Source organism: Nelumbo lutea, chromosome 3, assembly GCF_056320005.1.
Source record: "Nelumbo lutea isolate HS-2025 chromosome 3, American lotus-T2T, whole genome shotgun sequence".
NCBI classification, from domain to species: domain Eukaryota; kingdom Viridiplantae; phylum Streptophyta; class Magnoliopsida; order Proteales; family Nelumbonaceae; genus Nelumbo; species Nelumbo lutea.
In genome coordinates, this window is record NC_142686.1 from 54,480,492 (window position 1) to 54,494,569 (window position 14,078).

The window sequence follows — 14,078 nt, forward strand, 5'->3', positions numbered from 1 at the left end:
TTGAGGTTTTGATAAGTCAGATTGGTGCTTGATCTGTGTAAGCTTTGAGTCCTTGGAGCTTGAAATTTCTGGTTTATCTGCCTTTTATACAAGCATAGGAGCAAGTTTCATATAGTTTGGAGTTGTTTTTAGTGCTTGGAAAGTAACAACTTCTTATAGGTCATCCTTTTTTTGTTTTATTTCTGGTGGTGCTGATCTGGTAGTTGAGGTTCTGGTATTCCATGGTCTCTATGTTGGCCTGAGATAATGTTCTTTGGATGTTTGCATTGGTCCTATTTTGTTGCTTATCTGTTAATATGGGTTCAACCTATTATTTGCCTCCTCTAGACTTTATATAGGTCTACAGTTTGAGAGAATTCTGATGTTAAGTTGCCTTTTGTCAGTGGGTGGATACTTGCTGATTTTTGTTTATCGCTGAATAGAGTAAGGGGCAGGTCTGGACTCTGGAACTTTCAATGGGCTACAGTAGCAGGCTTAATATCCAGATTATTTTAGTTTAGCTTAATGACAATATTTCTTTTGTAATGGTCTCAATCAACTGGGTTTTATGTGGGTGGTAGATCAAAAGCTAGGTTGCCTCACTGGAAAGGAGAACCGACCTAAGTTAGAAGAATTATATTCTAAATGGGAACAATAAACTTTAATGGTGAGGTGATATTATGGTTAATTTGTTTTTATGCAGCCATAAATTGCTAGGAGTTATATATTTCTTCTCTATAATGAAGGAGGTTTAGGATAGGATGGCTGAAGCCTACTCCCAAGTGCAAAACATCGTGAGGGGTCTATCAGTCAAGAAGGGAAGTTAGTAATATATGGCAGGTGGAGTCCGTATCCCTGTTATTGCTTTCTCCATAGGCTTTGTGGGAGGAAATTGATCACTATGAGGTGATGGGGTGGACAGACGTTAATGATTCCCAAGTAATATAAGAATCCAGCTGAGAAGAATCAGGTGTTTGGATACCTTATTGGTCTAAATTTTGAGTGTAATTTTACATGACATCATATTTGAGTCATTTGGTTACTAGTCTTCCTCTGACATTCTCCTTTTTTTTTTGATAAGTAAAAATTCTAATATTTCATTAAATCAGTAAAGATATTTAACTGTTACAAGCTTCCCTGATGAGGCACAAGATGCAGCATCACTAATAAAGAAAAAACAGCACAAGAATTACAATTGATCCCTAGTTACCCCTTGTTTATACAATGAATCAGCCATAGCATTAGCTTCCCACCCAGACATTGTTTAATCAAGCTCATCTGCTGTGTTAACCATCTGAATTTCTTAATTTCGTCTTGATAGCACCACATCACTGAATCTGGGTCTTTTAGCCAGCCCACCACCACCTCTGGCATATTCTCTTATTCAAGGTGAAAAAAGTAGGATGTTAATGATGCTTCAAACTCTGGATATAAGACAGTGTTATATGATAGGATGTATTAACAAACATGCAACCATATTAATAACATGTATCCTTATGTGTGTGTATGTGTGTTTTGTTCTCCGGAAATCACCTTATCACCTGGGAAGCAGGGCATCTGCCTAGTCACTTAGATGGGGCCTATTTTGATCCAAGTCATGATGTTTAGGCTAGGTGTCCCCACTAAGCTCATTTTGTCGCCTAGGTGTCACTATGATTGGAAGTGGTTGTGAGGCTAATGGAAGCTACGTTCTAGACAATCCACTTGAGAAGTCTGTAGCATTTCACTCTAGTAGTCTAAGTGTTTCTTTAAATTTGATTGGAAGTGGTCTTGGTTATCATTTGCTTCCTGCCATCTTTTTTGTAACCCATTTGGGGACTCTTCTGTATTATGATATTTCATTGAGTTCTTTTTTGATGAGTGACATTTCATTCAATTATGAAGGCATGTTTAGCACTTTACCCTTATTCTGTCCTCTTTCAAGGTTAAAAATTGTAAATACATGGGAAGAATATATTCAAATAGGGTTGATGAAACTTCTTTTCTGCAAAACATACCATATTTCTGTGATGTTGTGGGACAATGTGGCAAATCCTTATTGGCCATCAGATAGAGGAACATGTGTTAACTTCTCCAGTCAACATCACACTAGATGCATTGGGGTTTTCATTGACTAAGTTCATGTTTTTTGTTCCAAAAGTTGTTCGGATAACAGCTTTTTTTTAGGAACCTGGTAGGTTCTTTGAACTTAAAATGTTTGCCCATGAATAACAGATGGAGAAAGAAATCAAATACGGCACTTTTTGGCCCTTAAAAATATCAAAAGTTCTTGGGGCTGCCACTAGGTGCCAAATGTACATCCAAAGCCATCTGGAATCCAATCTTAGAGAGGATGGATTAAAAACTGGCCTCTTGGAAAGCAAGGTATCTCTCAAAAGGTGGGAACACGACTCTTATTAAAAGTGTTTTAGCAAGCCTGCCAACTTATTTTATGGCTCTCTTTCCTATACCCTCGGAGGTATTGGAAAAGTTGGAAAAAATGAGAGATTTTCTTTGGCTGGGTTGGAAAGACTCTCACAAGTATCACCTTGTGAATTGGGGGGCAGATCTGCAAACCCCAATCACAAGGGGGTCTAAGGATAAGGAAATTAAAGTCCTTTAACCTAGCCTTATTAGGTAGTTGGTATTGGAGGTTTGTTACTGAGCCAGATAACCTATGAAGGAAGGTAATAACTGAGAAATATGGGCTAGACAATAATGGTTGGGACAGTGGTTCTTCTCCCCCTTCGACATATGGGTGCAGCTTGTGGAAAGGAATTTGTAGGGCTTCCACCCTTTTCAGAAGTTGCATCAAATTTAAAATAGGATATAGCAGAAGGATCAGATTCTGGTTAGATCCTTGGACAGGGGAGAGCACTCTCAAGGAGTAGTTCCCTACTCTGTTCAATTTGGCAAGTGATAAAGAGGTGCTGGTAGCTGACTCTTTTGTGCGGAGGGATAATAGCATTTGCTGGACTCCTTTTAGAAGGAATGTTAATGATTGGGGAGATTCATCAGGTAGGAAATCTTTTAGCTCTCCTCCAAAAGTAGGTTTTAAATTTACAAACTCAGGATACAAGAGTGTGGAAGTGGAACAAGTCAGTAGAATTCCTGGTCAAATCCTTTTACAGCTTTTTAGGAGAGAATGGAGCCCCTTTTCCTAGCTGGGCCATTTGGGGGACAGTGGCACCCTCAAAAGTCAAGTTTTTTGTCTGGGTTGCAGCTTTAGAGAAATTCCTTCAAAAGATATGTTGCTGAAAAGAGGCTTTAACTGTAATGACCTGAGATGCAGCCTTTGAAGTGTTGAGATGGAATCAGTTAATCATCTGTTTTTACACTGCAAGTTTGGCCCCAAAATTTGGGGCTACTTTTTGAAGACCTTGAAGTTAAGTTGGTGCATGCTTGCCTTAATGAAAGTTTGCTTGGAGGCATGGCACATACCCCGGATGAAAAAGAAAGGAAGAGTCTGCTAGTCCTCCATTCATTTGGCATTTCTTTGGGCTGTGTGGCTGGAAAGGAACAGTAGGATTTTTTATCACAAAGCCTTCTCTGAAGCCAACGTCATCAATATGGCAACAGGGTTTGTTAGGAGTTGGTTGTCTATTCATACAGATTTTAAAGATGATACATCTGATTGTACTTTTTTGAGGATGACCTTTTTTTGAGGTCCTTCTCGATAGTTTTTTTTGCAAAGCTTCTCATTGTACAAAGGACCTTGTGATTAAATCAACTACACTTCAGCATATTTTCCTAACCCTTTCTGGTCTTCTAGATTTGGGGGGCCCAGAATTTTAAAAATTGTGCTGGCTAAACCGGGGGTGGTGGGTACTAGGCTTTCTAAAGGAGGCCCATATGAAAGATCAGGGGCGGAAGTCTTCAATGGGCCGCAAACTTCAAGCCCATATAAGGTGGGTCAGGTGGACACAAGGAGACCATTTCAGGGGCCCAACCTAAAAAGAGATTTTTAAAGAGGCACGTGACTAAGGGTGTGCCTTCGATAGATGATTATTACCATCTATCTTCTTCCTCTTTGAGTTCAACAGACTGAGTAGTAGGAAGTTTGACCTCTACGCATGTTGGAGGTTAAAAAAAGTGGATTGCGACGACAAGATTAAAAGAACCGTCACCAGAAAAGCGTAACCCAAGATGTGTTAGACGAAGTGATCTAGAGGAAAGAAGGAAGGACTTCTCTGAGAATGAAGACTTTAGCGATTCAGAATTAGACGATTCTGTGAGCCTGGGTAGCATCGACCTATGCAGATCGAAGGACATCACTGGGGAAGACAACTTCGGAACGGAAGTATTATTTCAGGAGGAGGAGGGAGCTGGTTCTCAAAGTTGAGGGAGACCTGAAGTTTACGATGGAACGACAGAAGGCTACTACGGCTGGGACTCACGTTATGTCTATACTTGCAAGGGAGATCAGCCCTTTATCCCAGGAAGAACAGTTTTTTGGTTTGGAAAGGAAAGACTACCGGAATGGTCTGTAATGTATCTCTTGAAGCCAGACAGCAGTGGAAGGTGACAAGGTGTTGATCTCCTACGAAAAACCTCCTATTGCAGATCAGACCACAGGAAACAGGATTAGACTTGCTTCCCTATGCTGGTCCCTCTCCCTTGGAAGATGATCACCTGGCCCCCAACAACGTAGGTACTTTTGTTCATTCGGTTTTAGTTACTGATGCTCTTCCTGTGGTTGAAACAGATACTCCAGCGTCCCGAGAGGAATTATTAGGAGGGGAGGAAGCGTTAGAAAGAATATGTGAGCAGATCTGTGCATTATTGGAGGAATGTAAAGCAAAGGAGGAGGGATTAGATGGCGGGGAACATGAAGCAAATCCTCAAAACAAGGAGTGTTACAGAAGCTCTAGGTTGGGGGGGAGGTGGGTGAAGTCAGTGGGTCAGCTAAAAAGACAGGGGGATGTGCAAAGGAAAAAGAAAAAGAGATCAGAAGTGGAGAGGCTAATCTCAGATATAGAGGGTGATATCGAGTTTAGTGGAAGGGGAGAGAGAAGGAAGGGTTCTTTGTGAGATGGAACCGGGTTAGTAAGGGGTGTCAGGAAGGAGTCTTACAATGAAAATCATTAGTTGGAATGTGAGAGGGTTAGGGAGTGCAAGAAAAAGAAGGGAAATTAAAGACTTGCTGAGAAGAGAGAAACCTGATATAGTCATGTTACAGGAAACCAAGTTGGCAGATTTTGATAGAAGATGGGTCAGAAGTGTGTGGAAATAAAGAGGAGTTTCCTGGACTTTAGCTCCTTCTTGGGGAGCCTCGGGAGGGATAGTTACCTTGTGAAGGGTGGATGTTGTATAATCAGTGGAAGAACTTATAGGGAGATTCTCTGTGTCTTTAAAATTCAGAAATGTAGAAGACGGATTCACTTGGGTGTTAACTAATGTCTACTGGTCAAATAGTTATAGAGAAAGGAAGGAAATGTGGGAGGAGTTGTATGGAATACAAGGCTTGTGGGATGGCCCGTGGTGCTTGGGGGGGATTCCAATGTAATCAGGTTTTGTAATAAATCAAATAATCCCCAAAGAACGATTACTACAAGCATGAGAAATTTCAGTTACTTAATTAACACCTATGGTCTAAAGGAATTACCCCTTCTACAAGCTAATTTTACATGGTCTAATTTCCAAGAAAACCCCCTGTGCTCCAAACTTGATAAGTTCCTTTTTATTGTAGAGTGGGAGGATCATTGGAGGAATTTGGTGGCTAGAACTCTTCCTAGAGTTACGTTTGATCACTGCCCTATCCTTTTAGGTCAAGAAACTCTAGGCTTTGGACCACAACCCTTTAAATTTGAGAATATGTGGCTGACTCATTCGGACTTTGAACAATTGGTGGGTGAATGGTGGAATGAAGACTTGAGAGGGGTTAAGTGGAATCGGGAGCATTTTGGAAGGATAGAGGATCAAAAGAATAATTTGTTGTCTAGGATTGATGATCTAGATTCCAAAGAATCCCAACGAATCATGTATGAGCAAGAAAGGAATTTGAGAAGAATCTTAAAAAAGGAATTGGAAGAAGTTCTTCTTAGAGAGGAGATTTCCTGGAGGCAAAAGTCAAGACATAAATGGATCAAAGAAGGGGACGGCAATACAGAATTTTTCCATGCGTTGGCTAATGGGAGGAGAAGAAAAAACTGTATGGCCAAATTAGAAGTGGATGGAGAGGAAGTAACAAACCAAGATGAGATAGCCAAAGTGTTGGTGGATCACTTTAAATCAATTGTAGGGAAGCCATTGAATAATAGACTAAGGCTGGAAGGTCTAGATTGGCCCAGGCTGTCTGAAGAGCAAGCAATCTGGTTAGAGAGAAGTTTTGAAGAAGAGGAAATTAGGCAAGCAGTGTTTTCAATGGACAGATCCAAAGCTCCTGGGCCAGATGGCTTCACCATGGCTTTTTATTAGGACTGTTGGAATTTGGTAAGAGAAGACCTTTGTGCTGTGTTTAAGGAATTTGAGGACAATAACAAATTAAGTCCTGGATTTAATGCTACTTTCATAGCTCTAATCCCTAAGAAGAAAGAAGTAAAAAATCCTAAAGATTTTAGGCCAATCAGCTTGGTGACCAGCACTTACAAAATCCTGGCTAAAGTGCTATCTTTGAGGATTAAAGTAGTGCTACCCTCCATCATTAGTCAAGCCCAAGGAGCATTTGTGCAAGGGAGACAAATAACAAATCAGATCCTAATAGCTAATGAGTGTGTGGAGGATATGAGAAAGTCTGGAAATCAAGGTTTTGTTTGTAAGCTGGATTTAGAAAAAGGCCTATGATTTTGTGAATTGGAGTTTTTTATTAGAGGTCCTAGGGTGTTGTGGAGTTAGATGGTGTAATTGGATAAAGGGCTGCATAAGTTCTTGCCATTTTCCGGTCTTGGTTAATGGGGTAGTCAAGGATTTTTTCCCATCTTTTAGAGGATTAAGGCAAGGTGACCCCCTTTCCCCTTTCCTTTTCACCCTAGTCGCAGATGTTTTCAACGGTTTGATCTCTAAGGCAGACATGGAAGGAGTAGTGAGGGGTTGGAAGATATGAAGGAACAGAATCAAGGTGACCCACTTACAGTTTGCTGATGACCTAATAATCTTTTGTGAAGGGGGTGATGATAGGAGAATAGTAAGGAACCTTAAGTCTCTGATAAAGTACTTTGAGAGAGTATCAAATCTGAAAATAAACATGGATAAGAGTTGCGTGGTGGGTGTGAATTTGGATGAGAGGGCTATTGAGTCTGTGGCTAAGTTTCTAGGTTGTCCCATTTCCTCTTGGCTCTTACAATATTTAGGTCTACCACTTGGAGCCAACCCTAAGGAGAGCACCTTTTGGGCCCCGGTTTTGGAAAAGTTTGAGAAAAGGTTAGCTTCGTGGAAAAGGAACTATATTTCTTTAGGGGGTAGAGTAACTTTACTGAAAGCTTCCTTAGCAAATCTACTGATATATTACTTCTCTATGTTCGAGTTTCCTGTTAGGGAGGCCAAGAAGTTGGAGAGATTAATGAGAAATTTTCTTTGGGAGCCAGGGGAGGAAAAAAAGGGTCATCTAATAAACTGGGAAATAGTGTGTAGAAGGAAAGAGGAGGGTGGGCTGGGACTAGGGAACTTAGTTTTGAAGAATAAAGCTCTCTTAGGTAAATGGTTGTGGAGGTGGCCCTTAGAACAGGAGAGGCTGTGGCATGAGGTTATAGATAGTATACATGGCAGTTCGGGAAATGGATGGGATGCTGGTGTATCGCGTCAAGCCACGTTGGCAACTCCTTCGGAAGCAATTCAGAGTATCCTCCCGTTTTTCCTCCACTTTATCAGGTATGATGTCAATTCTGGTACTTCTGTTTTATTTTGGGAAGACATCTGGGTGGGCAATTCTGCCCTTAAGGATAGTTTCCCTTCTCTTTATTCCCTTGCTACAAGAATAAAGCAATCTCACACTTTCTTCCAACATCTCTTTCTCCTTCCTCTCTGAATTGGGACTTTGGGTTTCGTAGGGGCTTGAGGGATCATGAACTCTCTTGTGTTTCAGACCTTTTGTCACTACTTGAAAGTTTTTTTCTGGACCCTCTCAGATCTGATGTGAGACTTTGGTCCCCTAATCCAAAAGGTTATTTCACGTGTGTGTCCTTCTTTATGTCCCTTTGCTCTTCCTTGGGACAATTGGGTTTTCCAGCTAAGGAGATCTGGTCTAGACCTGTACCTCCTAAAATCATTATTTTCTGCTGGGAGGTGTTCTATAGGAAAATCAACACTTCAGACTTATTGCAGAAGAGAAGGCCTTCCATGTGTTTGTCTCCTAACTGGTGTGTACTTTGCAGGGCTAATGGTGAGGATTGCTGTCACTTTTAACTTCTTTTTCTGATGCTATTTGGGGTTGGATCTTTGCCTTGTTTGGGTGTAGGTGGAATTTGACTACAACTGTAGATCATCTCTTTGACCCTTCCTTCTTTGTGTGGCCCACAAAAAATGGTAAAACAATGTGGAGGTGCATTAGAGCTTCTGCTCTGTTGACAATTTGGGAAGAAAGAAATGTGAGGATTTTCCAAGAGAATGAGAGAAATATTCAGACTGTAAAGGATTGTATTTTGACTAGGGCAATCCATTGGGTGAGGTCATTGGATTCCTTTAAAATATACTCCTTTGATGACATTTGGAGGAATTGGATAGTTGTGGCTAGTAGCAGTACTAGGAAGAACAGGGTACCAGCTGTGTGGGTGCCTCCTTCTGAAGGCTGGACAAAGCTGAATTTTGATGGTAGCAGCCAAGGAAATCCAGGTCCTTCAGGGATAGGAGGAGTGCTGAGAGATAAAGACAGCAATATCTTAGCTTTATTCTCAGGCTCCTTGGGTATAGGAGACTATTAGAGCTGAGCTTCTAGTGGCGGTACAAGGTATTCAGATTGCAGATCAGTTAGGAGTTCAGAATTTGCTTATTGAAGGAGACTCCAAAGTTGTGAGTTGGTTAAAAAATCCAAATTCAGTTATTTGGTACTACAGGGACATTATGAGGAAAGTTAATTGGTTTTCAAGGAACATGACTGTTAATTCTCAGTGGGTGGGTAGAACAGCTAATACCATAGCGGATGGGTTAGCTAAGAAAAAGGGAACATTTATTCTGGGCAGCTCTGTAAACTTTAATTTCCGAGTCTGATGTAGTACATTGTTGTTGTTGAGGAGAGGTACCAGCTTGTGCCTCTCCTCGGGCAGTCTGTATTGTAACATCATATTTTTTCCTTTGAATAAAATATGACTCATTTATCAAAAAAAAAAAAAATCAACTACACTTTACCTTTGATAAATAAAAAGTCCATGGGTTGTTTAGACTCTTCTCCAAATGACTCTGCTAGAAAACCTGTGTTTTGTAAATGTTCGAGTTGAGAAATACACCTGTAGTAATTCAGAAAATGCAAGAAAGAAAAAGGAAGAGAGGAGGAGAAAGAAGAAGAAAGAGGTTTCAGCAATAGGTTGTGGAAGAAGAAGAGAAGGGAAGAGAGAAAAGAAGAGTTTGATCTCTCCTCTCTAGCCCTCTTGATCAACTTTTATTAACTTAATTCTAAAACTAAGTACAATTACTAGGATGCCCTTAATGAGGCGGCCAACACTAAAGAACTAATTAAAGAGAACAAAAAGGGCCCATAACTAAGGCTAGTAACTAACAAACATAAACTTAAACACTACTTAAGTTTGGCTATGCTATGACACTGCTTTGTACTTATTATATGTTAATTCTAATTTTAGTATGGGTATAATTCTCAACTGTTCATGTTTCCAGTGATCTTCCACTTACCTATATGCCTAACATTTTTCATTTTTTCTCAGGTTCATGCTCATTTCAAGGCTGCACAGAGCACCATCGTTGCTTTATACTCTGGTATGGTTCTAATATTCTAGTCACCCCCACCAAGAAAAAGTAAAGAGAAAAAAAGGATAAATAACTCTCTTAAACATGTATACAATGGTTTATGCTGGTTGCCAAACTAATACTGACACCTTCTCTTATCCTTGTATGGATATGGGCAATGTAGGACAAGACAATATGTTTTTTTATAACTACAACTTGTATTAATTATGAACATAAACACCCATAGATTACAAGAGATCTTTAAGGAGGGTAAAAAATAACCACTCCCACAGTGGGTTATGCTGGTTGCCAAACTGATACTGATACCTTCTCTTATCCTTGTGTGGACAATGCAGGTAGTGGTGGCAATTGGGCAGGTTGGGCTGGGTTTGGTTTGGGTTGAGCTTGAACCCAACCCATCTAACCCAGCAACCCATTAATGACCCAGTTATATAAAATTAAATGGGTTAGGTTCAACCCAAACCCACCTTGACCCAATCCAACCCACCCAAACCCATTAATCTTATATTTATGTACTTAAAAGTAAAAACTAACTCCCTTTTCACAAATAAGTTGGTCGTAGCTTAGTGGTCATGGAAGCTATTGTTTACACAAGTGGTGAAGGTTCAAATCATATTATATGCATATCCTTTTTACAAGGAGAATAAAAAGAAATTAATCACTTGAAGCCATTTGATTATTTTCGGGTTTCAGGTTTGACCGAACCACTTAGGTTCAAATTGGTCAGACTGACTTGAATTATCTAACTGGATTTATCTTTGAGCTAATTACATCAAGAGTGGTTGAACCATTTGGATTCGATCAGTCCGGTTAGACCAAATCAGACAGGTTCACTATATGACGAGTTGACTTGAACAATCCATATCGGGTTGTGCAAAAGGTTCGTAACTGAGCCAGCCGATCCGAACCGGGTCAATGTGGGCAGTCCAAACTAGTTCGACCTATATTGGGTTGCGTAGGGTTCTGGATGTAGTCGGCTAGTCCGAACCAAGTCAAGGTAACAAGCCGGGGTTGAGTTAGACCGGTTTATATGGGGTCTTGCAAGATTCGGGTCTGAACCAGTCGGTCCGCACCGGGTCAAGGTAATCAACCCATGCAGCCCGGATTCGGGTTGGGTTTGGATTCGGCCGATCGACCCAAACGGATCAAACCGAGGTGATCGGGTTTGTTCATATTCAAACCAAGCTGAACTGAGGTGGACCAGTCCGGATTTGGGTCGGGTTGATTTGGATTTATGTCAATTTGGGTGAACTATGTTGGTTCAAGTAAAAAATAATTTTAGTTAATAACTAATAGAAAATTAATGCATTAATTATAAATTATTTCACTCAAATGAAGAAAATTAAAGGAAAATGGCTTAAGGAATTCTCACCTGTACCATTAGTGGTTAACCCAATGGTTATCCATGACCCAACCCAACCCATTTATATTGACCCAATGGGTGATCAACCCATTTCCAACTTCAAGTAAATGGGCGGGTTGGGTGGGTTCAATGGGTTGGGTGAGAAATTGCCACCCATAAATGCAGGACAAGACTATGTTTTTTTTTTTTTTTGATAAGTAACTACAACTTGCATTAATTATGAACATAACGTCCATAGATTACAAGAGATCTTTAAGGAGGGTAAAAAATAACCACTCCCAAGCCCGTATTATCCCTTTACAGTTGAGCCCAAAACTATTGCCCCACCCCTTGTTTGGCTAAAGCATCAGCCATGCTATTAGTCAAACTTTGTACCTTTTTTTTTGAGAAAGAGTAACAAACTTCCATTAGATAACAAGGAGGTACATGAGATGTACACAGCACATGGAAAACTCCAAAAGATTACAAGACAATATGTGTTTATGCAAAATTTTTGTGATTGATTAATGTATTGCATAGGTCTTTTGACTGAAATTTCTCTTGATGGCATGGTCATGCACCTAGCACCTAGTTACAAAGAAGTGAGAAAGGACCACATAATTGGATGGGCAGAATGTCTGAATGACCAGATGTCAAACTTGTTTGTCTCTTGTAGAGCAGAAAAGATCCTTCAGAGTTTACTTCCCTACTCATAAATCCTCCCAAAATTTTATTTATCTCCAGAACAAACATCAATATTACAAGATTAGAAAATATAGGAAGGATACCATGAGTAGATTTCGAAGGAGTGGCAAGAGTAGCTCTAAGTGAGAGTCCAACATCCCATCAATTTTTATTCAGCCCATAAATTCTTACCACCACCTTGTGCCACAATTTTTCTTTCACAATTGGCAGTCTCCATGGCCATTTCCTTGGCAAAGTCACATTCTTCTTATTTACATTCCCATTCCCCAATCCACCCAGTTCCTTCCTAGTGCACACCTTTTTCCACTTTATTAGATGGTTTCTTTTACTCTCCCTCGTGCCCCATAGGAAATCTCTCATTACCTTTTCTACTCTCTTCACCATAAATTGAGGCATTCTAAACACCGACATGTAGTAATTGGAAGATCAGCTAGCATCACCTTTATAGGAGTTACCCTTTCATCCAAGGAGATATAATTTCTCCTCCACACTACCAGCCTTTTAGCAATCCTTTTTAACAATGGCTCCCAAAACGTATTAGACCAAGGATTGGCACCTAAAGGGAGACATGAATAATTTATTGGCTGTGATATTGTAACACCCCCCATGGATTCAACAATTAAGTCTATTTCTTCTCTGCATTTTGTTCCACTACCACACTTTTCTCCAAATTTACCTTCAAATTTGAGTCTTTCTAAAAGCTTAATCACCATTTTCAAGTTATCCAACCCTTGGCCATTCTCTCCATCCTAGCTGCCTTTGTTAACCGAGTAGGGGAAGGGGGTCTGTGGAATGGATTTGAGTCCAGTCCAGGGGGAGAAGGTACAAATGCTCCAATTTGAAAATGATACTCTCTGCTTCATTAATGTGGATGTGGATCAGTTGGGAGTTATTTTAGGGGTTCTGAGTTGGTTTGAAGTAGTGCCGGGTTTGAGAGTTAACTGGTCCAAAAGCAGATTAATTCCAGTAGGAAGGATATAGAATTTAGAAGCTCAAGCAGAGGTGCTAGCTTGTCAGATTGGCTTTCTGCAATCTTCCTACTGTTATATCTAGGGCTTCCTCTGGGAGCTAAGTGCACTTCCTCTTTAGTGTGGGATCTTGTGGTTGAACAATCAGAAAGGAAGCTGGCCTCTTGGAAAGCCAAATATCTTTCCTTGGGTGGTAGGATCACTCTCCTTAAGAGGTTCCTATCTAACCTACCCTCTTACTATCTCTCTCTCTATTCCCAATTCTAACAAAAGTGGCTCAAAGAATGGAAAAGTTATAGAGGGATGTTTTATGGAATGGGTAGGAGCAAAAGAAGATCCATTTGGTCAGCTGGGGTCAAGTCTGTGCTTCAAAAGAGATGAAGATTGGAGGTCAGGAAATTGAAAATTTTTAACTAGGCCCTCTTGGGGAAGTGGATCTGGAGATTTGGAAAAGAAAGGGAGAGCTGCTGGAGGAAATTATTAGCAGCCAAATATGACACAGACAGAGGTGATTGGGTAACTACTAATGTCACCTCTTTTGGGTGCTCCCTATGGAAGAAAATTATGAAAAATCATTTCTCAGTAGAGGCTTATCTCCAAAGTTGGGAAATGGACAAAGACTGAATTTCTGGAAGGATAATTGGTGTAATAGTAGGCCATTAGCAGAGTTGTTCCCCCAGTTATTCCAACTTTCAGAGAATCAGGAAGCAATGGTGGCTGATTGCTGTGAAGTAAGAGACAATAGCATCTCCTGGAGCCCTTCTTTCAGAAGTCACTTTCGAGACTGGGAAATTGATCAAGTGGTTGAGCTGTTTGAGTTGCTGTCCAATCAATCTGAATCTGTTGGAAGAAGACACATGGACCTGGAACTGGAGTGCAGATGGGCTTTTTTCAGTGAGTTCTTTTGCCAGAAATCTAGCAGATGGAACTTGAGCTGATATACCTGCTGCTAAAATCTGGAAGGAGTGTGAATGGGCTAGCAGATACTTTAGCCAAACGAGGATCTGCAAGGCAGCATCTATATTGGGCCTCTTTGTAATTCTGGGTTTGTTTCTTGGGGATGACAGTTTGATCATCTTTTTATACTAATCCCATATGTTTTTCCTTAATAAATCAATCTTTATTGTTGATAAAAAAAATGTATATTGGCACTACTCAAGTCAAGAAATCTGAGAAATTACAGGTGGATCGCACTTGAAACTCCCACCATTGAATCTCACACGTGACTAAGAGACAAAAATTAAGGTGAAGGA

The 14,078-nt window shown here is 40.4% G+C and overlaps 1 protein-coding gene across 3 annotated transcripts in view; it reads left to right on the plus strand.

Moving 5' to 3' along the window:
• The window catches only part of LOC148865037 (glutathione gamma-glutamylcysteinyltransferase 1-like), an 80,004-nt gene that overhangs the window by 43,457 nt on the left and 22,469 nt on the right, over positions 1-14,078 (plus strand). For all 3 annotated transcript variants that reach the window (XM_088981378.1, XM_088981376.1, XM_088981379.1), the window contains exon 5: positions 9,768-9,819. In XM_088981378.1, coding sequence (XP_088837504.1) covers positions 9,768-9,819 — 52 coding nt within the window. The remainder of the gene's footprint in view (positions 1-9,767; positions 9,820-14,078) is intronic.